Source organism: Saimiri boliviensis, chromosome 3 (assembly GCF_048565385.1).
Source record: "Saimiri boliviensis isolate mSaiBol1 chromosome 3, mSaiBol1.pri, whole genome shotgun sequence".
NCBI classification, from domain to species: domain Eukaryota; kingdom Metazoa; phylum Chordata; class Mammalia; order Primates; family Cebidae; genus Saimiri; species Saimiri boliviensis.
In genome coordinates, this window is record NC_133451.1 from 21,775,582 (window position 1) to 21,801,392 (window position 25,811).

Sequence of the window (25,811 nt, forward strand, 5' to 3'; positions counted from 1 at the left end):
TAAACTTACTTCATCCTTCACCCAAGATAGTTGCTATTAGAGGTGGTCAATGAAGTTGGTTTGAGAGCTGGTCTATGGATTCCCTTGACCCCACGGAAGTAGCTCATAATAGAATGCATTTACTAAAATCCAGCAAAGTAAATATAAGGTAAAACAATGGAACTCACAGACTTAAAAGATCCTGGCATGACCCAGAAAAAAGAAATTGTTTATCTCCTTTCCCTTTGTCTGATGGTTTTCTCTGCCCTGCAGTCCACAGTGAAATACAAGGTCTTTAATTCCCATGCACATTCTCTAATCATCCTCCCTTTCTGCTGATTCCTTTTAGTAATACTTTTGTCTTTTTAATATTCAAACTGATAAAAGAATAACTGATATATAAAAGACAGGGAGGTCCAATGAGGAGAGATGCTAGTTGGCATATCACTGTCAGTCACATGCTCAGTGCAAGGCACCTGTCAAGAGTTCCTGTGTCACCTCATTTGCCATGGCCACTTGCAGTGCTGTGATCAACAATCTTTCAAAGCGTTAAGTACAATAAATAAAATACCAGAGAATCTTTACATCTGAAACTGGGGCATGAACTCTGATGAAGATTAATCAGCAAAAGGGCAGGATAGGATCTTGAAAAGAGCATGGATTTTGGAGGCAGACATCTGGATTTCAATCCTTTCTCTATCATTTTTCTTAATCACTTTGAACATACTTATTTTCTTTGAACTTCATTTTCTATGTCCAAATAATGGACTTAACAGCATCACTCTTTAAGGATTCTTGTAAATAGCATGAGTTTTAGCAATATATAAGAGCTGTTCTTTCTCCTATGTACAAGAGAAGTATCAGGTACCATCTTTGGCAGTCTTCTGATGTTCTCCTTGAATCTGAAAAGCATTGAAAGATAATATCATGGCTACATATTTGTTGAGAGCTTAGAGATAAAAAGAGTTTAGAAATACTGTTGATTGTGTAAGTAAATGTTTTTCCCTGCCTCCAACCTTTCCCTCCCTGCCCCCTTCTAATCCTCCTCCCTCCCTCCCTCCCTTCCTCCTCCTTTCTTCCTTCCCTCCATCTCTCCCTCCCTTTGTCTCTTCCTCCCTCCCTTGCTCCCGTTTTTCTTTCCTTCTTTCCTTCCTTCCTTCCTCCATTCCTCCCTTCCTTCTCCTCAATATGTCTCCCAATTAACAACCCTTGGTCAAAGAGGCTCATCTCTTTGCATGTTATTGATGCCATCAATAGTACCTCTAGGAAGCAACAGTTACTTATTTTATGCGTCTCCATGTCTACCATGTAATTTTGTATTTGAAATCTTCATTTCATCTCTTGCTATTGGTTCTACACTCTTCATTTTATAGTACAAGTATGCTATAATCCTTCTATGACACAAGTCAAAGCCTCTTTTGATGTTGAACAAGGGCTTTAGGGGAGAAAGAATCTTAGCAGGCAAGACTCAGCCCCTCTATCGTTGTGCATAATGGTTAGACTAAGCCATCTTATATAAAATCCATTCTTAAAACCCTAACAGGTACCACTGTACACTGTTTTGGGGTAGAGAAATAAAAGAGTTTCAAATTTTACGTAGACTCTTCATTTGGGAAGAGATTTGAGTGCAGCGGATCTATAATAATCATCCATTCCAAACCACTCATTTAATCACGTGAGCACTCACAGGTACACATGTCTTGTTCATGGATAAGCTCATTAAACATAGAGATGGAAACAACACTTGGGGCATCAAAGTGTATCACACTGCTCAGGGCCTTGGGAGAGGTTAGTGAAAATGACATGTGAACATAGCTTCAACCCAATGTGGCTCATACCTTCTCTTTCATGACTAGCTCACACGACATTATTTACCTTACAAATTTATATTCAAATCCCTTTTCCTTTGGAAAGTTGTCCAAGAACTTCCCAGACGGGTTAATGATCTCCTCCTTTGTACCTCAAATTCGTTTATAGCTCATGTTTCTCTGTGTTTCCAGACCAGTTCTTTTGGGTCTGCTTTTCTGATGAGAGCATTTATACCTGAGGGCAGAAACTACATGCTATTTATCTCTAAATCATCACTCTTAGCCTGGAGTCTGGCACATAATAATTGTTCAGTGGATATTTGTGGAGTGATAATGAACAAACTGTGCTTCTCACATATTTGGACCAGATGTGAAGTCACAGGGCTCACTTGTGAAGAAAAGCTGTTCCTATCCCCTCTGCCCCTGACATTCCTGATGAATGATATCCAGCCTAAATTTATATCAAATGCTCTCCTGTCTTTGCAGGATGCACAGTTGCATTGCTTCTTTTTCTTTTCAGGAAGACCAGACGGTTTTGTATACAACAATGGAGTCTCCAAGTTTAGGAGGAGAGATATATCGTGGCTCTCATTCTGAAGTCTATAAGGAGTTTTATTTTCTGAATAAGTATTGATCACAGCTTACAAAATACTGCAAACCCATATAATTAAAAATAATGAGACCAGTCATTGGTGGGCAGTGCATGGCTAAGTCTAAGAGAAGACAAATTCTTCAGGTGCCTGCGATTTTATAATTGTACTTGGTTGGTGAGCTTATTAAAGCCTTGCAGGTGCAATGTTTCATCACAGAGTAGTGAACCTTTGAAAGATATGCATAATAAACAGAGTTTGAAATATGTTTTTATTCTAGGCCATATGGTCCTGTCTGGAGCTTTCCTGGATCTTTGGGTCAGATCATTGTTGAAAGATGGGCTTGCAAGGACCCACCTCTCGGAGCGGCTGTCAGAGACCTATCAGAACAAATCTGCTTTTGCATGATTATTTATTTTATGTGGCTCTCTGAAATGAGCCCAGCCCTGCTCAGTGGCTGAAATGTGCTGAGCAAAGTCTCTTCCCTGAACAGCTTGTGGCCAGATCACCGAGCAGTGTCCTTCCTTGTCCTTAAAAAGCAGACTAGCGAGACTTGTACATTAGGTCAGGATGGACAGTCTGGGTGAGGTGTGCCCACCTGGGCTTGAACTTGGTGCCAGCAATATGAAAACTTACACAGTAGCATTTTAAAGAGGCGTCACTGTTCTTTCTTCTCAACTGTATTCATTTTCCTCTCTCTCTCAACTCTAGGCAACTGCCGTGACTGCTGTCCATAAGCACTTAAGGGGTTTCTGTGGTGTCATGGTGAGAATGATGCTAACATGGGATCTCTTTTTGTATCACAGGGTAGCCTTGACTCCTCTGAGAATGTCTTTTTTAAGGGGGATTTAGTATAATTTATTCATCATTTATTGCATATTTATACAAATGGCAGTTATTGACAAGAGACTTGGTTTTGAAGTCCAGTGATCACAAGAAGATGTTCTGGTTCCTAGCATACAAAATGGGCAGTGAGTTGATCATAATGGGAGAAGATTAAATCTCATATCTCTTTATGGTTATTTGGAAAATTTGAACTTGAAGTTGAATTTTGTCATCTTGGCCAAGGAAAATATCTTGTCGATTTCAGTACTGTCTTTTCTCCACTCTCTTATTGCTGACATTCAATATTATATATATTGGTAGCCATTTGTTCATTTGAACAATATTCATTAAGCACCTGTCCTTTACTAGCTACTGTGCTAAGACTTGAGAATGCAAGATCCCCAGGATTCTTGCCTTCCTGGAACTTAGAATCTAAAGTAGAAGACAGACATTGAACATATAGTTAATTATATGTCTTACATATGTTACAAAAAGAAAGTGAAAGATACTGAATGAATGCACCTAGCAAGAAAACCTATGTGTGATCTTTGGATTCTACTTGCCTTAAAGGAAAAATCTACATCAGATTTCTCTCCTCCTGTGTAAAGATTCACTCTGCCTGAAACAATAACTTGTATATAGTATTTTAGTTCATTTTCTGCTGTTATAACAGAATGCATCAGACTGCTTAATAGATAAAGAGTAGAGATTTATTTCTTACAGTTCTGGTGGATGGGAAGTCCAAGACTGAGGACCTTCTTGCTATTTCATAAACTGGCAGAAGCTATCATGTAGTGAGAGAGAGAGAAAGAGAAAGCGGGGTGGGAGTGGGGAGAGAGAGAGAGAGAGAGAGAGAGAGAGAGAGAGAGAGAGAGAGAGAGAAAGAAAGAGAATGATATAAATACTTCCCATTAGTCCCCTCTCCCAATACTGAGGCATTGTGGATCAATTTTCCAAAAAATGCTTTTTGGGGAACACGTTAAAACCATAGAATTACTTAATAAAAATTTGTGGACATAACGGAGGAATGCAAGTAAGAAGAAAGTGTTAAGATTATTCCATTTATTCAGGATACAAGTTAATGAATTATAATATGAAAGCCCTAAATTGAAAGCTACATATTTTTCTTTTGCCCCCACATTCAGGGTTGTCATTTTAAAATTTACCCATGATAACTACTTTTCCATTTCTAGAGTCATAGAACCTAGAACTTAACATTTACTTCAGTACAGAAATATAAAACTCGGATCTTTCTCTTCAGAGTATCTGTTACTTACTTTGGGGGATATTCTTAGGTCTTTGGTTGGTAGAAATGAGCTATTTCTATATACAAGTAGATCAATATTCTTATGAACTAAAAAGTGATAGCATTTCAAAGTGTGTATCTTAGGCCTAGGGATAAAATCATATGATGGAAAATGTTTTCTTACATCTGTGCTATGGTAACCTAAGGGATTCCCAGGACCAGAGAGACACTATACAAGTTTCATGCTGGGCCCCAGAAAAGTGTGGTGCTATTACCCCAGAATATCTGAAGCTTTCAAAGTTAACAGATCAAGGGGAAGCACTCAAGAGAACTACCCAGAAGTGCAGCCAGGGGCTGAATAGGGAGTTCTTGAGAAGCACTGGGAATCAGAGTTGGAAATGTGGTAGCAGCCAGAGAGACAGTGGAGGAGATTTTAGACAGTGTCACAAAGGAGAAGGACAGTGGGAAGTGATGGGGAATATTTGGCCTGAATGGTTGGAGAGTTAAAATCATCCGGTTGGGAGTGGAAGCAGAGGCTGTATGTATGGGAGACAGAGACTATCAGCAGTGCTGCAACAGAGATTAAGATGCTGGATGAAGACTTTAAATAAATGGTCATTGAAATCTTTGTTGTTCAGCCTGGAGATGCAGCAATTCCACCACCCAGATGGGAATAGTGAGACCAGAGTCCTATTAAAGTCATGTTAAGATGATCCTCTTGACTCCTTCTCCTTCTTCCTCCCTCTCTCTTTCCCTCCCTTCTTTCATTCCTTCTCCTATCATGTCTCTTTCCCTCCCTTTTCCACTTGTTCCTTCAGCAAGTGTTTACGTGGCATCTACTCTGTGCTACGTATTGTTCTCAGGGTGGGGTATATTACAAAGAATAGATGGGCTGGGCGCAGTGGCTCACGCCTGTAATCCCAGCACTTTGGGAGGCCGAGGCGGGTGAATCACAAGATCAAGAGATCGAGCCCATCCTGGCCAACATGGTGAAACCCGTCTCTACTAAAAATACAAAAATTAGCTAGGCGTGGTGGCATGCACCTGTAGTCCCCGCTACTCGGGAGGCTGAGGCAGAAGAATTACTTGAACCTGGGAGGTGGAGGTTACAGTGAGCTGAGATCGCACCACTGCACTCCAGCCTGGTGACAGAGCAGAACTCCGTCTCAAAAAAAAAAAAAAAAAAAAAAAAAAAAAAAAGAAAAAAGAAAAAAGAAAAAAAGAATAGATGAAGATAGTCTTTTTTTCTCATGACCCTTTTAATCTTCTGAGGGTAAATAAACATTACAAAATAAATAAATATGTGAATAAAACATTTTATTTTAATCATAAAGGCCACAAAGAAAATAATACATGCATGATATGGGAGAGAATGGGTTGGTTGGGAATAAAATTTTAAATTGGAGAGTTAGGAAAGACTTCTTATGGGGTTGAGTCGAAACTAAGACCTTCATGGTAATGAAGACTCATAAAGTGAAGACTTAGGAGAATGATTTAGGCAGATGGAAAAGCTAGTATAAAGGCTATGAGATGGTCAGGAGCTAGCACCTTCTAAGAAGAAAAAGAATCTCAGTGTGCTTGGCAAATGGCAAGTAGAGGGCAGGGTCTCATCATCTAGGACCTTGAGGGTCATAGGAGGATTTTGGTTATTAGGGGTCTGGTGTTCCAGGTGTTTCTTCCACTTCCACCCACTTCATGCTTTCCACATGGTCTAGCATTGTTCTTTCCATAGTGGCTTTGACTTTTGCTTGTCACTTCCAGTCCTTGTGTTCTACATTTGCAAAATGTTATCCCTATGGAAAGATCATGGGCTTTGGAGTCAGATAGTCTCTGGTTCTATCCTCAAGTTCTCCTTGTATTGGCTGTGTGACTTCTGTGAAACCACATCCCCAGAAAGCATCTCCTGTGATTTTATCAGTTTAAGGGTCTGGGTTTATTTCTGACCCTCTTTCTTTGTCTTCCTTTTCCAGGCTGTCTTTAAATGCTGGAATGCTGTAAGGCTTGTACCAAAGTCTTGTTTTCTTAATTCTCTAAATTCTGTTCACCGTCCATGATTTCAATTGACATTTCCACATCATGGTCCAAAATTTCCATTGCCATCTCAGACTCCACTTTGAGCTCTTTATTTCTCTATCCAATTACTTTTTCAACTCTTTCTTTGGTGGTCAAAATAAGGCAATGTAAAGTCATCATAACCAAAGTTTGATTCATTATCTTCCCTGCCATTCCCCTAAAACTTATCTATGTTCAATATTTTCTAACTCAGACATTGCCAACATTCATTAAATTGTGCTAACTTTGCTTTCTTATCTCCTTCTGCACTGATAGCCAGTGAATTGCTAAATCTTGTTGATTTTTATCTGAATATCTCCTCTGTTGAATCCATCTTGTTTTCTCCATCTTCACTTAAGCCATCCAAGACCAAGCTCTCATCATCTCCCTTGTGACATACTGCAATCACTCCTAAATGCTCTCTTTGATTCCGTTCTTGCTGCATTCAAATCTGTTTTCCACAGAGGTCACAGTAATCTTTTAAAAATACAAATTAGCACAGGGGATGGGGAGGGTGGGGAGGGATAACATGGGGAGAAATGCCGGATATAGATGAAGGGGGAATAGAGGCAGCAAACCACGTGCTTATGAATGCACCTATGCAGCAATGCTGCATGACTGCACATGTACCCCAGAACCTGTAAAATAAAATAAGATTAAAAAAACCTGAAAAAAATACAAATTAGCTAAAGCAACTTCCCTACTTGAAATCCTTCGATTTGTTGTTGTTGTTGGGATAAAGATCAAACTTTTAAAAACGTTTATAGGGACCTGCGTGTTTTAGGTACTACTTGTGACTTTCTCCCCATGATTTTTTATAACTCGTCCTGCTGAACTGTTTTCTTTAAGTTCCTTACATGTGCTGGGAGCCCTTCCCATATCTGAGCTTTCAAATGAGCTGCTCTTTTTTCTTGGATTGCTCTTGTCGTTCTTTGCCTAGTGCAGTAGACATCTGTCATGTTTTCTGCTGTCTAGAGTTTGTTGAACACATTGGTTACATTTGAAAGATATCCAGCGTTATGAGTTTTGTCTAGCCAAGGTAGAGAATGAGATTCTCCAGGTTTCTCTGAAGCAAGGGCACAGACATGTGTCCCACCAATCAGACTCATCCATGTGTAAATTTAATTCAAAAATGAACAGCTTGACAAAGGCGGAACCTATTGTGCTGGTAAGGATGACAGAAGAGACATCCAGCTTTTGAGAATGACAGTCCTTGTAAGGTCTAGTTTCTGGTACAGAAGTTGCCAAGATGTTGGTGGCTGCTAGGATTGCAAGAAAGTTGGATTTGGGCAGCCACATGAACTACAGAAGCTCATGCTCACTGGGTCATTTGCAGTTGAGGAAGTTTCTTTAACCAGCTAGTTCTGTGGTGTGCTTCTGAGCACTGTTCCTGAGAGCTTTATCTGAGCCTATTTCATCAGCCCAACCCTTCCTATGCTTCTTTCAATAGCCAAAGCTTCTGCTGCTTACAACTGAGAAAGAGTCCTGGTGGTTAGGGCTGGTAACTTCAGCTCATTCGTGGGCATTCAGCTCGTTTACCCCAGGTAACTGTTCCACTAGCCTCGTTCTCCCACTTTTACTGATTATGGTAGATCTTCCACGCTGCTGTGCTGTCAAGACCCAGTATGGCATACCGGCTTGGCCTGCTGCTGCTGTTGTTACCCTGCCTGAGTTTCTACCTCAACTCTCCTGCTTATTTGATGTATGAATTTTGCAAAAGTTACCTAACCGCTCTGTGTGTCAATTTCCTTACCTGTAAAATAGGGACACTGATAACAACTATGTAAGTCATACGTTGGTTGTAAAGACCAAATGGATGAATGCATACATGAAATCCTTAAAGTGGTAACCAAATGTTCCGTCAATGTTAACTAATGTGTCATCTTTCTCATGTCAACCACTTCTTTCTTTTCATACTACTTTTCACAGACTATAATTCAGTACTCACAGAGAGATCATTTGATTTAGATATGCGTTCCACCTAAGCTGTAAATGAAGGGCTGCTTCTTCTGTTCATCATTGTACTCCCAGTTCCTAGCACAACGTGTATTTACTTAATGCATGTAGGATAGATGTTGCAGGATCCCCAAAACCTCGAGTGATGCCCTCCCCATCTCCCAGCACACGAAAGCAGGGGAGCCTCAGCAGTATCCAGTGTTCCTGGTAGAATCACCCCAACCTGCTTGTTTTTGCTGATTATTTTTCATGACCCACAAATGACCCATTCTCACAGTGCACAAACCTTGTCCCAGATGCTGAACTTTCCCTCTATGGCCTGATTTCTCTGCTTCTCAGCACTAATCATTTTGTGCTGACTCTATACCCTTTGAAAGCTGTTTGAAGCCAGATGGGAGAAAGAGATAAAACAGGTTTCATTCATTGCCCTCCCAGACTCTGAGAGAATTAAAAACAACAGCAACAACAAAGTAGTTTATATTGGGTGTTTACTAGGCATTATTCATTATTTAATACCACATGTCTATGAAAAATGTCCTATAACCCCATTTTGCAGAAGAGGAAAGTAAACCACAGAGGAGAAAAGCAAAAGAAAGGAAGGCAAGTAGAGAGAAAGGGAGGGAACTCGGTAAGGAAGGCAGCTTTCCCAATAGAAGAGAACTTCCCTTACCGAGAAGAAATTTGGTTCCCATAAGAGAAACTTCTCCACTGGAGCATAAGATACTATAAAAAAAAAATTGATTGAGAAGTTATAGACAATGACCCAGAACATGTACCTAGACTCAGAACAGTTTTAATATTTAGATTTTTAAAATATAATTCCTTTCAACGACTTGCTATTTGCAGGTTTTTCCTTCCAAAGTCTAATGTAAGTAGTAGAAATAATACTGACAATTAAGAAATCTGTGCAGTTTTTTCAGTTAATTGACATTTTCCTATGAAATATTTAAAAATTAGCTTTTGGTCTTCAATGACTCTCTTTTCAGAAAGTCACAGTTTTTGCTATTAAGAGTTCCCATCTGCAGGTGGGGCTTCCTGCACTGGGATTATTTGGGCATTTTTCACAGATGTTGTCCAGGCTCTGATATTCAGCTGGAGTTGAAGCGGGGGGCTTATGATGCATTTTCTATGTTTAGATCTTCCTGATGTTTTTTTATTTTTATTTTTCCAGTGAAAAGGGAAAACAACCAGCATACCAGTTTTCTTGCAAATCTGTTATCCAGCTAGAGATGCACTCCAATTGTGATGCTCTTGTGCATTTCAACCGCAGAAACATTTTCAAAGTGAGTGTGGGTGCAATTGCCAGAAAATTGGCTTCAAACGGAGTCCCCGGAAGGCTTTCTTTCTCCAACTTTGACAGGCCTTGAGAGAGGTTCTCATAAGCCCCCAGCAAGATCAGGTGGGTGGCTTGGGACTCAGAGCCCAGTTGGCAACCACTCTAAAAGAGCATGGTGCATTAGTTTCCCGTGGCTGCCGTAAGAAATTACCACAAACCTGGTGGCTTGAAACAACAGAAATTTATTCTCTCACAGTTGTGGAGGCCAGAAGTCTAAAATTAAGGTGTCAGCAGGACCGGTTCCTTCTGGAGGGTCTAAGGGCAAATGTATTCCTGCTTCTGTACTGGCTTCTGGTGGCTGCTGGCAACCCTTGGTGTTCTTGGCTTGCAGATATATCACCCCAATCTCTGCCTCTGTCTTCACATTGTCTTTTTTCCTGCATGCCTTTGCCCTTTCTCTTATCTTTGAAGGACACTTGCCATTGGATTTAAGGCACACTACCTTCCAGGATGATCTCACTTTGAGATCTTTAATTGAATTACATTCTCAAAGACCCTTTTTCCAAATAAGGTCACATTCACAAGTTTTGGGTAGACAGACTTATCCTAATGGTGCCAGGGACACCATTAACCCACACACATTGTGAATTGAGAGAACCTTTCCTGATCCACTGGGGATGAAGCTGGATTTCACAACTATGCAGTGGGCTAAAAAGGCATTTGGCCCTGCTGAGTCTCCAGCATCATCTTCATTTCTGAGTGGTCTCCATACATTCCTGGAAGGAGATATGGCATTTATCAGCAGAGGCTATCTTTTCGCTGTGTCTTCACATGGTCTTTCCTCTGTCCATGTGCCTTCCTGGTTTTTATTTTACCTTGGATTCTGCATTCCTTATTATTTCTATTAATCTTTTTAACAGCACTAGGAATAGATAATAGTGTTTCCATTGTATTCATGAGAAATGAGGGGCTCCTTCTAGCTAGCTGGTACACCTGGGATTAAAATTTAAGCCTGCAGAGGTTCCCTTTCCAAACATATCACCTCAGCTTTTCTGGGTTCCTAAACCTTTAAGATTCTTCAAATTTGTCTCTCTTCTGTAAGCACAGTGAATGTGTTTATTGTACAGTCTGTATGACAAGTCTAATAACTAAGTGCTTTGTGAGTTTGTTTCTGTTGTCTGTTGATTCTGGTTATTTCTTTTTCTTTATGTCATAATTCTCCATGTTTATCTGGTTGTATTTGATTATGTGCTAATGATTATTATACTTAAAATATTGTAGTAATAATCAGAGGTTTAGAATATATAGGTCCCTCTTTTCAAAAATAATTTGAATGTCCATCTGCGGGGTACTACCAGTGTTGCATCACCTGAAACCAAGATCCAGACTTGACCACTTGTTGAACCACTAGGGGTTAAACTCGAGACTTTCCAATGACTAGTTTGCCTCTGGCTCTCTCTCATATTACACTGAGCGTTTGTCTTTCGGGTTTATGGTCTTCTCTGGGTGGGGTCTCATACCAGATTTCCCACGTGCTATGACTCTGAGTTTTGACATCTAGCTTTACCCCAGGAAACAGAAAAAGATTTAGATTTCCTAAGATTGGAAAATTCCATCAGGCAAAAGTAGCTCCCATGTCTACCGACCTCGATTTCCACTTTCAAATTTGACCTATTTATTCTCTACTAACTTGTCAGCTTTCCATTGTTTTGAAGAAGGTTTATTTCTTCAAAACCATGTTCAGCATTCTTTATTAGTTTTCCTTAGGAAGGTTTCCTTGAATATTATAGCTTGCCATTAGCTGATCACAAAAATCTAGAAGCCCATATATTTTTTTCCCTTGCTCATTCCTGGGACTTTACTGCTCTCTCTTTTTTCCTTTGTGAGGTGACTGCTTTTTGCACTGTCCTGAATTTTTCCATTGATTCTCTACATGGCAGCTTGGATCTATGGATGAGTGGATTTTCTGATAGCTTGATAGTTTTGTCACATTCATGGGTATCTTGTATAAGTCCTAGACCATCCTGAAAACAGACTATCTCTATTTATAAATTGTGGAAAAATAAATTCCACTGATGCTGAGCTTCCAATTTTTACAATTTTTTAATGTGACAAAGGCATAAATAAGGATGTTTCATAAACCGGTAACTTGAAAAGATTCTGTCCCCACCATGAAGTAATGAATTTCTAAAATAATGTTTGTGTGTATACACACAGGTGTGGTGAAGAAATAAATTTTGCCCAAAGAGTGCTTTGGTTTTTACACTCAGCTTCTAAGAAGCAATCTGTGTTTTAATTGATAAAATCTCATTTAGGGTGGGAGCTTATCATATCAGGAAGACCAATCACATTTAATGTGGGGGCATTAAGTTCTTGGCATCAGTTAACAGGAAACTGAATTAATGTACTTGGGCAGTCAATTGATTAATCATGTCTTTGTAATAAAGCCCCTGTGATGGCAAATACTGAGTGTCTACTTGATTGAACCAAAAAATGCAATATTGATCCTGGGTGTGTCTGTGAGGTTGTTGCCAAAGGAGATTAACATTTGAGTCAATGGGCTGGGGAAGGCAGACCCACCCTTAATTGGGCTAGCACCATCTAATCAGCTGTCAGCAAATATAAAGCAGGCAGAAAAAGGTGAAGACACAAGACAGGCCTAGCCTTCCAGCCTGTATCTTTCTTCCATGTTGGGTGCTTCCTGCCCTCAAACATCAGACTCTACATTCTTCAGTTTTGGGACTCAGACTGGCTCTTTCTTCTTGCTTCTCAGCTTGCAGACAGCCTATTGTGGGACCTTGTGATTGTGTAAGTTAATACTTTATATATAAAGGAGTATATATATATATGTATATATATATATATATATATATATATACACACACACATATGTGTGTGTGTGTGTGCGCGCATGTGTGTGTATATATATGTATATATATACATATATATATATCCTATTAGTTCTGTTCCTCTAAGAGAACCCTGACTTATACAGCCCCCAATAAAACCTCTGGACACTGAAGCTCAGGTATGCTCTGGACACTGAAGCTCAGGTATGATTTCCTGGTTGGCAATTCTCTAAGTATATTGTGCATGTTAATACCAGGAAGACAGAGCATCTGACTCCCAAGGGAGAAGATATAGAAAGTTCATGTTTGAAACCCCTCAGATCCTGTGCTATATATTTCTTTTTTTTGGCCAATCTATCTTTTTCTGTAATAAATCAGAACTGCAAATCTAACAGCTTTCTGTGACTTTTGTGAGTCTTTTTTAGCAGATTACCAAAACTGAGGGAGGTTTTGGCAAACCTCGATCTTGTGGTTGATGTCACAGTCAGGACAGTCTTATGGCTGATATTATGACCTCAACCTTTTCAGTCTGGCTAAGCAGGTAGTGTGTTTATGTGTGCATGTGTGTTTGTGAGAGTGTGTATGTGTGTGCATGTGTAGAGTACAACACTAGCATAGATTTTTTGCTTGTTTTTGAGATAGAGTCTTGCTCTGTCTCCTAGGCTAGAGTTTAATGGCATAATCTCAGCTCACTGCAACCTCTGCCTCAGGGGTTCAAGTGATTCTCCTGCCTCAGCCTCCCATGTAGCTGGGACTACCACTACTAGGCATGTGCCACCATGCCCAGCTAATTTTTGTATTTTTAGTAGAGATGGGGTTTTTACATGTTGTCCAGGCTAGTCTCGAACTCCTGACCTCAGGTGACCCTCCCACCTTGGGCTCCCAAAATGCTGGGATTACAGGTGTGAGCCACTGTGCCCAGCCAGCATAGGGTTTTTATAATTAGAACAGCCCAAAGGAAGCTAGACCATATTAGTAAGGCTTAGATACTTCTCTTCTTACATTTTTATATCCAATTTGCTTACTGTGAGACGTTTTCCACTGGTCTTATGGTCCAAACTTACACCCTGACTTTGTGCTGCATGTCACTGTTATCCTAGTGTGCTCCATACTCATCCAAAACTCCTGTGTTTATTTTGGCTTCAACTCTGGAAACAGAAAGTGAACTCATCATAGAAGTACTTTTTTTTCCCCTGGCAAGATTTAGGACCTCATAAATCATGGTGGCAAGAAATGTAGTGATGGTCTCTTTAGGTTCTTGAGGAGATTGGAAGATGATAGGCTTGCAGGTCCAATGTGGTTTTGTAATTTTTCCTGGTGGTGGCACAGTGAGGAGGATTCCGGCAGGCTAGTTCCTCAGTCCTAACTAGGTGATTCTCTACTTGAACGTTCCTGCAATGAAAATGCACAGACATTCACCAGTGTCACTCCGGCAGTTTAGTGCCTACTGTGGAACTCCTGGCAGTTAACAATGAAATTGTCAAGATTTCCTTTTTGTTCCCTTCCAAGCACACAAGGCATCATTTTTGTCCAGTGGTTTAGCACATGAATAAATCCTTTTATATATGATCAGTGGGACCATGTGTGTTTTCAGAAACTGTCTGGCTTTATACCTGGCAGGCTTTCTTTTTGGGCAGTAGTTCTACAAATGAGAAAGAAAATATGCAGATTCTCACATGTCTCCAGGTTGAATTACAAGGCAAAAGAGACTATTGTTTTCTGGCCTGGTATTTGGCTTTGATCTTTTTTGTTGTTGTTTTGAGATGGAATCTTGCTCTGTTGCCCAGGCTGGAGTACAGTGGTGCAATCTTGGCTCACTGCAACATCTGCCTCCCATGTAAGAGCAATTCTCTTGCCTTAACCTCTCAAGTAGCTAAGACCACAGGTACCTACCACCACACCCAGCTAATTTTTGTATCTTTTGTAAAGATGGGATTTCACCATGTTGGCCAGGCTGGTCTCAAACTCCTGACCTCAGGTGAGCTGCCCACCTCAGCCTCCCAAAGTGGTGGGATTAAAGCATGAGTCACCACTGTGACTGGCCAGATCATTTTGATTCTTAGAGATATGTGATACAGTACTTAAACTGGGCCCTTAAAAACAAATTATATAAAAAACTGATTTTCCAGATTATAACTGACAGAGTGAGGAGGAGGCACACATAGCAGGTGTGGACAGGTAGGAGAAAAAGGGATATCTAATAATGTTTTTATTCCTGCAGAGCATAATGTGCTTATTGCTATATTTCTTATTTATCAACAATATTTATTTTAAAAGAGCCAATATGTAAATTAGTACAATCATTATGGAAGACAGTGTAGAGGTTCTTTAAAAAGCTAAAAATCGAGCTATCATCCAGCCATCCCATTGCTGGGTATATGCTTTAAAGAAAAGAAATCAGTGTATTCAAGGGATATATGCACTCCCATGTTGTTATAGCACATTCACAATAGCCAAGATTTGAAAGCAACCTAAGTGTTTGCCAACCAACGAATGGTTAAAGAAAATATGGTACATATACAAATGGAGTACTATTCAGCCATAAAAAGGATGAGATCCTGTTACTTTCAAAAACATGGATGGAACTGGAGGACATTATATTAAGTGAAATAAGCCAGGCACAGAAAGACAGACTTCACATGTTCTCATTTATATTTGGGAGCTAAAAATTAAAACAATTGAACTCATGGAGATAGAGAGTAGAATGATAGTTACCAGAGGCTGTGAAGGGTAATGCAGGGTTTGCAGGGGAGGAAAGGTGACAATGGTTAATGGGTACAAAAATTAGAAAGAATGTATAAAACCTAGCATTTGACAGCACAATGGGATGACAATAGTCAATAATAATATAATTGTATATTTAAAAATAACTAAAAGTATAATTGGGTTGTTTACAACATAAAACATAAATGCTTAAGGAGATGGACACATGAGATACTTTGACATAGGCATGCAATGTGTAATAATAGCAACACGGTAAATCACATCATTTGCTATGTAGTTGTGGTTGGTGTCACAGTGAGGACAGTCTTATGTTTGATGCTGTGCCCTGGCCCATTTACCATGATGTGATTATTACACATTGCATGGCTATATCAAAGTCTCTCATGTACTGCATAAATATATACACCTACTACACACCCACAAAAATTAAAAATTAAAAAAATTAAAAGGAGTCAATTTAGCTTGGCTTAATTTTTGGCTTAAGGATATGTATAAGAAATTCTCTAAGCAAAGCAAATCTTCTGCCTCCATGCACAAATGTGGAGGGGCCTTTTGTCTATGAAATATCCATAGAAAAATATACCAAGAATATTTGGAGACCAACACATGTGAGGTGGAATATAGATGTAGAGCTTTTAAGAGACCTGAAAGACAAAGTGGACACCAATGAAAAAATTAAAGGTTAGGTGTTGCTTAGCTGAATATTTAGCTTGAGGAGTCATTTTGGTTGAAAGCAATCTCTGAAACAATTAAAATATGATTTAGTGTATGAATGTTTATTCTTGCCCAGCTTATTTAGAAACATATCCCCCTTGTAAAGCAACTGGCCTTTTCATTTAATTTCTGCATTGAGAAATGGATATTTGGTGGTTTTGGAAGTGTATCCTATAGATTGGAATTATTTATTCTGGTTTTAAAAAAGAAAATGCACAATGCACAGACTAACAAGACTTCAGAGCTTTGCCAAGGTTAAAATACTAAGAAAATGTAAGTTAATTCCCTGATTAAACTGGTGGAAATCAGTGTAAAACTATGTGGAGAATAGTTATATGCATGGAATCCACATTTTGATGTCTTAACATGTAGTCTGTAGATGGACTTCTGAGCATTCACAAATAAAATCATACTGAATATTTATATATGGATACCCTTAGGGGAGAGATACTCTATTGCTTTGGCTCTTAAAGGGCGTAAGCACCATTCACAGTTTAGACATGGGGTAAAGGGGATGTGCTATAGATGAAAAGTTTTGTTCCCAACCCCCGCCCCTCACAAATTCATGTTGACATCCTAGCTCCCAGTATCCCAAAGATGGGGCCTTTGGGTGGTGATTAAGTCATGTGGATGGAGTCCTCATAAATGGGATTCATGATATGAAAGGGCTCCCTGGCCCCTTCTGCCATATGAGGACACAGGAAGAAGACACTCATCTATGAACAGGATACAGTCCCTCACAAGACATCAAATTTGTTGCCACCTTGATCTTGCACTTCCCAGCCTTCAGAATTGTGAGAAATATTTTTTTTTCTCTTTATAAGCCACCGAGTGTATGGTGTGCTATTATAGCCACCCTATCAGACTAAGAAAGGATGTTGTAGCATTTCTGTATTCACTTGGTCTAGGATACAGTCATGGCTAAAGCTGCGTGCTGACTCTTGATCCTTTTCATTTTGGAGGCTCTGTCGCCAGTATGAAGACATGTCTCAGTTTGGCCATAGGGACAGCAGGCGAGCTCTGAGACTTCCTGAGGCATGCTACTATTATCTCTTCCAATTTTTTAATGGACTTTCTGTAATATCTGGAGGCTGTACTTAGAAACTGCACAGTGTCTTTACTGAATACCCTTCTGGGTACCAGAGAGGAACTTGTATGTGTGTCTTTGTGCCTGAACAGTGATAGGGACTGAAAAATTGTTCATTGAGTAAATAAATGAATAAAACACATTCAAAATGAATGAATAGCCAAATAATTGGAATAGAATAAATAGCTTATTGAATTAAGCCCCTGCTTGATTCAAGAAGAAAACTGGAAAATGGGATTTTAAAATTGACAAATAAAAATTGGATATATTTAAGGTGTACAGCATGATGCTTGGAAATAAGTACAGCATTATAGAATGGCTATATCAAGTTAGCATGCATTATCTTATGCACTTATTTCTTTTTTTGTGTGGAAAAGGGGATGGAAAATAGGTTTTGTCTTCTTGCACTGTGGTCTCCTGCAGAGAAGTAGAAAGAACTGCTCATCAGTAATTTTGTCTGTGTTCTCATAAGGCCTTCCCAGAAATGATGGTTTTCTTTTTTTTTTTTAATTTCAGCGATCCAACTTGATAAAGTCAATCTTCAAGTATATTGTGCATGGTCTCTTCTGGATAACTTTGAGTGGAACCAGGGATACAGCAGCAGGTTTGGTCTCTTCCATGTTGATTTTGAAGACCCAGCTAGACCCCGAGTCCCATACACATCGGCCAAGGAATATGCCAAGATCATCCGAAACAATGGCCTGGAGGAACATCTATAGGCAAAATGGCTGAGAAATACAGGCGAGGCCTCTGCTTTTGGAAAGAAAATCTGCTTTGATGATGATCTTTCAGGCAATCTCAACTTACTTCTGTAATCAACATCTAATATCCGTCAATCTGTGATTATAAAGTCTGACTATGGAATACCCGGTGAAGTATTTAATCATGGCCTTTACTTTATTTGTATTTCGATCATTGAGGTTTTTAAAAAGAAGTAGAAGAGAAAAGCAGTAACCTTGATTTTCATATTACAAAATCAGATAGACCTGGAAACATAAATTTAAATCCTTAGACATTTTTCTAGGAAAAAATAATGCAAAGTTTATAAAGATAACATGCTCATGATTTGCAGCTGTAACCGCAGACCACTTATTATAAGAGTACTTGTTTGTGAACTTACTTATTCTGGTTCCATAAGCTATTTTTGCTTAGAAGATCCACTGTCATGTGGTCCATAATTAAAAAAAAAAAAATCAAAGTTAAAACTTAGTCACGTTATACAGTTGTACATTCTGTTCAACAAAAGAGTGAATTGATAATCTATTTGTTAATATATTGGCCATTTATTTTATGTGTTTGAACAAATACAACTCCTTCTTGCCCAATGAACTTTTGAAACATAATAAATTAATAGAATTAATTAGACTTTGAATGGCAGAAAAAGTATTTGAGTGTTGCTGTTCAGTCAAAAACAGATTCCAACTGCAGAGTGGTAACAAATTAAAAGCCAAGTGATAAGCAGGGCATAATCTCCACTTTTGAATATTTCTTTAAATTTTAGATCCTTAAGAACCCTGTGAAAAAATACATAAAGGGAATGAGCAACCTCAGTGTAAGCAAAGGTGGGGCAGGGATTTATTACCCTGGTAGTTGAAATATCTAAGATTAGTATGGGGTTGACTAGAATTGGAGATTTTACTGAACTTCCTAAGGCAGGAGTCAGGAGTAGATTCAGGGCTCCTTTTGGACTCTGTGTTTCCCCTCCAGCAAACCTTTCACATATGTGGAGTTTGGCCTCTGCCATCTATATTTGATTAGTACGTACGAAGTACCCACTTACATATTAGACTTGAAGCTAAGAGGTTTAACTATGATCATCCCCATTTTGCAGACTGAGAAACTGAGGCCACACTGATGAGCATCTTTCTCAAGCCATTTTGGTTCTGATTAACTGGACGTGGCACTTCCTTGGCATCAGCCCTATTCTCCCATTGTGGCAAACTGTCATTTGAGGTACCATGGAAGTCTTCTCTGAATTTTTTGAAGAGAGGAACAAAGAAATAGAGGTGTAGAGTTGCCTTATGCAGGAGGAAGAGAAGATGGTTTTTTTGCATTCAGCTTCTGCTTCCTGGAGGAAACTGCACAGGCTTTTGGCATTCTTGTAAGGCTTTTGGCCCTGAGCAGCTGCTCTGTCATTTTTTTCTTTTATAAACTGTGGTCAATTTCTAGATCATTTTCATGTTCATAATCGGAATTATTTACAGCAGAAAAACACACTCACAGTAACTTTGGACAGAGTGAGAAAGAAACGGTTGTAGTAGTTCAATAAACGTGGATGAACTGGGGAAAATTATATTAAGATTAAAATGGTATACAGAGGAAATTCTATTACATCTTTGCCACTGATTTGTTATTTTTATTGTTCAATGAGACATTATCTCACTATTTGTGCTCATTTAAGAAGCACATTTCCAAATCTTATTTCATTCCTCTCCTATCAAGACTGTCTTTTTCATTTTTACCATGTATCTTATTTACAATTTATGTGCCCTTTTATATTATCTTGCAAGACAACTGAGTTTTCCTTTTAATTAGGATGTTGCTGTGAATATTACTTATCCTGCAGGGCATATTTACAAGTTTTCCAGCAATACAAATGAGCACTGTATTTTCGTTACCAAAACCAAAAAAATAATATTCACACTGTAAATAAGATGATCTGTCATGTTTGGTCTTCCAGGTGAAATAAATGTTCTAGCTGCTGGCGCCCAAGCTGACTCACAGTGCGGTGGCCTTCTGCGGTTCTTTGCTGGGTTTTAAAGGCCAGCTCTTTGTCCTAGAGATGGATCATACAAAGGACGCTTCCTTAATTGGTCTTATAAATTAGAATTGCCACAGGTTATGATGGGGAAAAAAAAATCAGCTCACCATCCAAAAACCTAACAGCCCCTGCAGTATTTCAATTAATGTTATTTTTAATTGCTTGTATTAGCATTTGAGAACAAGATTGATTGACTTTTGCCTGTCAAGGAAACAGAACTAAAATTCTTTAAATAGAAAAACAAGAGTTGTTAATTACACTTAAAAATCCATAGATACTGTACTTAGATGTCTTGAAGGTCAACTGAGACTTGTAAATCACATGTTTTATGTCTGTTTTTTCTAAGGAGAAGCTTAGGTATCACAATGATGAATTGGATCTATTTGTATTTCTTTCTCTATTATTTCCCTCATTTCTTTTTCGGAAGAGTAGGAACACATGTTATTTACATTCTGGGAATCACTTTCAAGAGATTTATTTTTGACAGTTTTTATTTTAGGGCAAGTCATTTCTAAATTTCTAAAAACATATATAAAATAACAGTAGCCCTGTTTCATTTTAGATGTGTAGGGTTTCAGTTTTACAGCTCCTGGTTATGCCAGGAATTATGCTAGGAACACCAGGAGGAATTGTCCACCTAAGCCCATTATCGAATGAGGAGGTAGAATTTCTCATTAAGAAACCCATAAACTCCAGAAGCCGGCAACCTTGGTATTTGGCAGTAGAATGCCAGTCAGGTTTTTGCATTCTGGGAATTTGTCTTTGGCCTGTAGCTTTTAATTATTTTTATGAACTAGGGAATAATGAATACGTTTGTAATATATTGAAAAAGAATCTTTAACACTGGCTGACCAAAAAACGGATTTCTATGATAATTCTTAAACACCAATTCTATTACTCAGTACTAGGCAGAATGAAAATAGAATACTGACCCTCGTTACTGAGAGAGCAGAGTATAATCGGAGCTGGGAGAATTAATACTGTTTTTACTAGCGAAACACCTCACCCGGAGAACACACGTTCATCATTGATCAGAATATTTTAGGCTCTTGTTGTCCTAGAGGGGACATGGTAGAGAGTACAAAGCATGATGAGCCCTAAAGAATGAAATTAGAAAAAAAAAACTGGCATAGAGGCATTTGATGATTGTCTTTCATAATATGGGCTATGGCAATGGGAAGAGAGAATAAACCTTGTTAACTGTGGCAGTAGGTAAGATGGGGAGGTGGAGGTTGAAATGCCTGGTTAGGGCCGGTCACAGGAAAGAACAATCCCCAACTGTGTGAGTTGCTGAGTACGTCTTGAAGAGAGAAGACAAGACCTGTGATCCCAGGCTTTACCAGTGTCTTAATGTGATACCCGACCAACGACCGACTTACATGACCTTGCCAGAGTGGTTGTTTCTGCCTGGTATCAGGCAAATGTAATGTCATCATTAAGAGTGAGGGCTCGGCCAGGTGTGGTGGTGCATGCCTGTAATCCCAGCACTTTGGGAGGGTGGATCATGAGGTCGGGAAATCAAGACCAGTATGGCCAACATGGTGAAACCCTATCTCTACTAAAAACACAAAAATGAGCCAGGCATGGTGGCCTGTGCCTCTGATTGCAGCTACTCTGGAGACTGAGGCAGGAGAATTGCTTGAACACAGGAGGCGGAGGCTGCAGTGAGTCGAAATCACACCACTGCACCCCAGACTGGGCGACAGAGCCAGATCCCATCTCAAAAAAAAAAAAAAAAGTGTGGGCTCCAGAGCCAACTCACCTGAATTCAAACTCTGGCTCTGCGTTTATTATCCACTTGACAATAAGTACCTCTTAGAAGTTTCCCATGCCTCAGTTTCCCTATCTGTAAAATTGAGATAGACTTACTTATAAGACTGTTGTGAGAGTTGATTAAGCTGGTACATATAACATGTTTATATGCTGGAGCATGGTAAAGGCACAGTTAGTGTCGAGCTATTATTTTAAACTTTCAAATGTGTCCACACTGAGTCCCCAGCAATTTATCAATGATAGTTTTGGTTTTCCTGTTATAGGAATATCTCTGGTTCCTGCAGAGGTACCTGTTTGTGAGTTTCTGTTCTGCTAAGTTGGGACTCACTCTTTTGCCTGTCTGTGTCTCTAATTTTGGTGACAGTGGTTTTTTCTATGACTTAATTCTGTGATGCCTCTAAAAAAAGATGTTAATTTTCTGTTTGGCTTTTCTGCTTGTGTTAGGATGAGAGTGACAAGTTCTGAGCTCCTTAAATGATGGGAGTGACAACTTCCAAGCTCCTTAAGTGCTGGACTGGACACCGAAAGATGGCATTATTTATATCATTAGAGTTGAAGTTCTCCAGCTGCTGAATCAGTACATATTGATTGAACCAAATTGTGCAATACTTTAAAGAGATGCAATACTGCAGACAAGACAGTTCTCCAAAGAAGCTCAGGAACTGGTTGAGGAAGTAGGATAGAGACTAAAATGATAGCAAACAATACTGGGTGAATTTTCAGAGAATCAGAGCTCTACAGCTATGTGTCACATAACAACATTTAGGTCAATGACAAACCACGTGCGTGGTGATGGTCCCATAAAATTATAATAGAGCTGAAAAATCCTTATCACCTCAGGACACCACAGCCATCATTGTGCTAAGATGTGTTTGTGGTGATGCTGGTGTAAAAGCTACTGTGCTACCAGTTGCATAAAACTCTAGCATATATGAGTACGTATGATACATAATATTTGATAATGATCATAACCGACTGATGTGGTTTTATGTGTTTACTATACTTTTAATCATTATTTTAAAGTGTGCTCATTCTACTTATGAAAAAAAGTTAACTGTAAAATAGCCTCCGGAGGATTCTTCAGGTCTTCCAGAAGAAGACATTGTTATCGCAGGAGATGACAGCTCCATGCCTTTCACAGCCCCTGAAAACTTTCCAGTGGGACAAGGTGTGGAGATGGAAAACAGTGATATTGATGATCCTGACCCTGAGTAGGCCTAGGCCAATGTGTGTTTATGTCACAGATTTTAACAAAAGAGTGAAAAAAAGTCAAATAAAATAAATAAAAATAGAAAAATGCTCACAGAAAAAGGATAGAAAAACATTCTTGCACATCTGTAAAATGTTTTTGTGTTTTAAGCTATGTTATTATGAGAGTCAAAAATTAGGGAAATTAATTATTTTAAGCTAAGATTAATTTGTTATTAAAGAAAATTTCTTTTTCTAAATTGAGTATAACCTGAGTGTACAGTGTTTGTAAAGTCTTAGTGTACAGTAATGTCCTAGGCCTTCATTTTCACTCACTACTCACTCAGTGACTCACCCAGAGCAGCTTCCAATCTCGCAAGATCTATTCGTGGTAAGTGTCCTATCATTTTTTATCTTAAAAAAATCTTTTATACAGTATGTTTCCCATATCTTTTCTGTGCTTAGATATTTTTAGCTATACAAAAACTTGGTCTTGTGTTCCAATTGCCTAGAGTACAGTCACATGCTGTACAGGTTTGTAGGCTAAGAGCCATTGGCTCCCCACGAAGCCTAGGTGCGTGGTAGGCTATACCACCTAGATTTGCGTAAGTATGCACAGTGCTGCCATTGCCTAACAATGCATTTCTCAGGATGTATCCTTGTCAGTAAGGGATGCATGACTGTGTATAAGCAGAGGAGAACGAGGTGAGTGGGGATGGCTTTCATGGGCAAGGGAAAAGAATACAATTAAAAAATAATCTGAGTAATAATACAAGTAATATATATATATAAATATGGAAGTAGAAAGCATAAAGCCTGTGGGCAGTGCCCAGGCCAGTTTCCCCCAGGGAATGGAGCAGGCAGGCTGAGACTTGAATGTGGAGAGTCTCTAACATTCTCCAAAGAACCTTCGTTTTTCTCTTAGAGTAAGGTTGAAGGTTTCTGAGCAGGATGGTGATTATTTAAAGGTAACATTTTGAGGAATAGTAAAGGAAGTGGGATATAGGAACCAGATTTAAAGCTTCTATGGCAGAGTATAGTCGATGTGTTAAGAGCCCTATGTGGGCTGGGAAGTACATACACGGAAAGTTAATTTATAATTGTAATTAATGTATCTCAAGTACATGGGAACTGAAATGCAAGATGGCTTTTTGGATTAGATCCTGGAACAGAAGAAAGGACAGTAGTGGAAAAACTGGGAAATCCAAATAAAGCCTGCAGTTTGATTAATACTACTTTATCGGTGTTAACTCATTAGTTTTGATAAATATAAGACAGTTACCATTAGGGAATGTTTGGTGAAGAATATATAGAAGTCTGTGTACTTTCTTGAAAATCTTCTGTAAATACAAAATTATCTCAAAATGAAAAATGAAAAACATATATGGAAGAGTTAATAATATATTCATGCAATACCTTACATATAGGATATATATTATAATTGCTCTCTCTCTCTCTCTCTATACACACACACACACACACACACACACACACACAGACAGACAAAGAGAACAGATGGAAAGAAATAACCACTACGAATATCTAGATTTTTTGGCCATTTTCTAGGTTGTGGTGTTACAGCTAATTTTTCTTTCTTCTTTATAATTTATTCCCATTTTTTCATACTTAGCTTCTGTTTTCTTTTACAATTAGAAAAACACATTTAAAGACAAACTTCAGTGGTCAAGAAAATTTATTGGATATTTGGAGAATGGAAATGGATAGGTCAGCAATGGCTCTGAATACAAACAATGATAACATTGATAGAAATTGGCCAGTATATACATTACTTCAGCTAGGTGCATATTAAGACAACAGATATTTTTTTCCATTTTAATAATTTTTAAATTGATATGCAAAAATTGTAATTTTTAGTACATGTGATATTTTGATACCCATATAATACAATGTGCAATGACCAAATTCAGGTCATGGAGTATCCATTACCTCAAACATTTATCTTTTCTTTGTAACATGTTTTAAAAGTACTTGTTACAGTTTTGAGATACTTAAAAATTAACTGCTCCTTCTAGTCTATAATCACTAATTTATATTTCTGTCACACATAATTCTTTTTATTCAACATCTCCACAACTCTTTCTACTCTCACCCCTAGTCCTGGGTAACCACCATTTTACTTTCTACTTCTATGAGACTCACTTGTCTAGATTCAACATATAAGTGAGATTACCTGGTATTTGTGTTTCTATGCCTGACATATTTCAATTAACTTGCCAGGCATTCATGTTGCCCAAATGACAGAATTTTGTTCTTTTTAAAGTCTGAATAGTATTCTATTGTGTGTATTTTAGTGTATATACATACATTAGTTTACATATAGTTCATCCATATATGTACATATATTCATACATATGTATGTGTCTGTATTTCCCACATTTTTTTTTATTTGTTCATCTGTTGATAGACACTTGGCTTGATTCCGTATCTTGGCTATTGTGAATAATGCTATAAGGAACATGGGAATGCATATGTTCCTTTGAACTTCTGATTTCATTTTCTTTGGATATATGCCCAGTAGTGGGATTGCTGGATCATATAGCAGTTCTATTTTTAATTTTTGAGAAACCCCCATTCTATTTCCCAGAATAGCTGTTCTATTCCCAACAACAGTGGGCAAGGGTTTACTTCCCTTCCCATCCTCGTCAGCACCTATGTTTTGTCTTTTAGATAATAATCATTCTTACGGTGTAATATGATGCACACATGTTTTCAATGTTTTTTGGTTTTGAGATACTTTGTTCTTCCAAATGAACAACTTTAAGTTATATTCATATTTATATTTCCAGTACCTAGCACAATATTTGGCATATCTAAGTAATTTATAAGTGCATATTAAGCCGTTGATGGAGTAGATATTAAGTAGTCAAGTTCTTATTTGCAACAGAGACTTAAGATGTGGATTGACTCACTTAAACTTCACAAAAACTTTATAAGGTAAATTCTACAATTATTGTCCCTATTT

The 25,811-nt window shown here is 38.5% G+C and overlaps 1 protein-coding gene across 1 annotated transcript in view; it reads left to right on the top strand.

The window, feature by feature from the left end:
- The window catches only part of LOC101046196 (cytosolic beta-glucosidase), a 127,520-nt gene extending 107,386 nt beyond the window's left edge, over window positions 1-20,134 (top strand). Inside the window, exon 5 of the mRNA XM_003927481.3 lies at window positions 17,623-20,134. Within this exon, the coding sequence (XP_003927530.1) occupies window positions 17,623-17,825 (203 nt within the window). The 3' untranslated portion in view covers window positions 17,826-20,134. The remainder of the gene's footprint in view (window positions 1-17,622) is intronic.
- The last annotated feature ends 5,677 nt before the right edge of the window (window positions 20,135-25,811 follow it).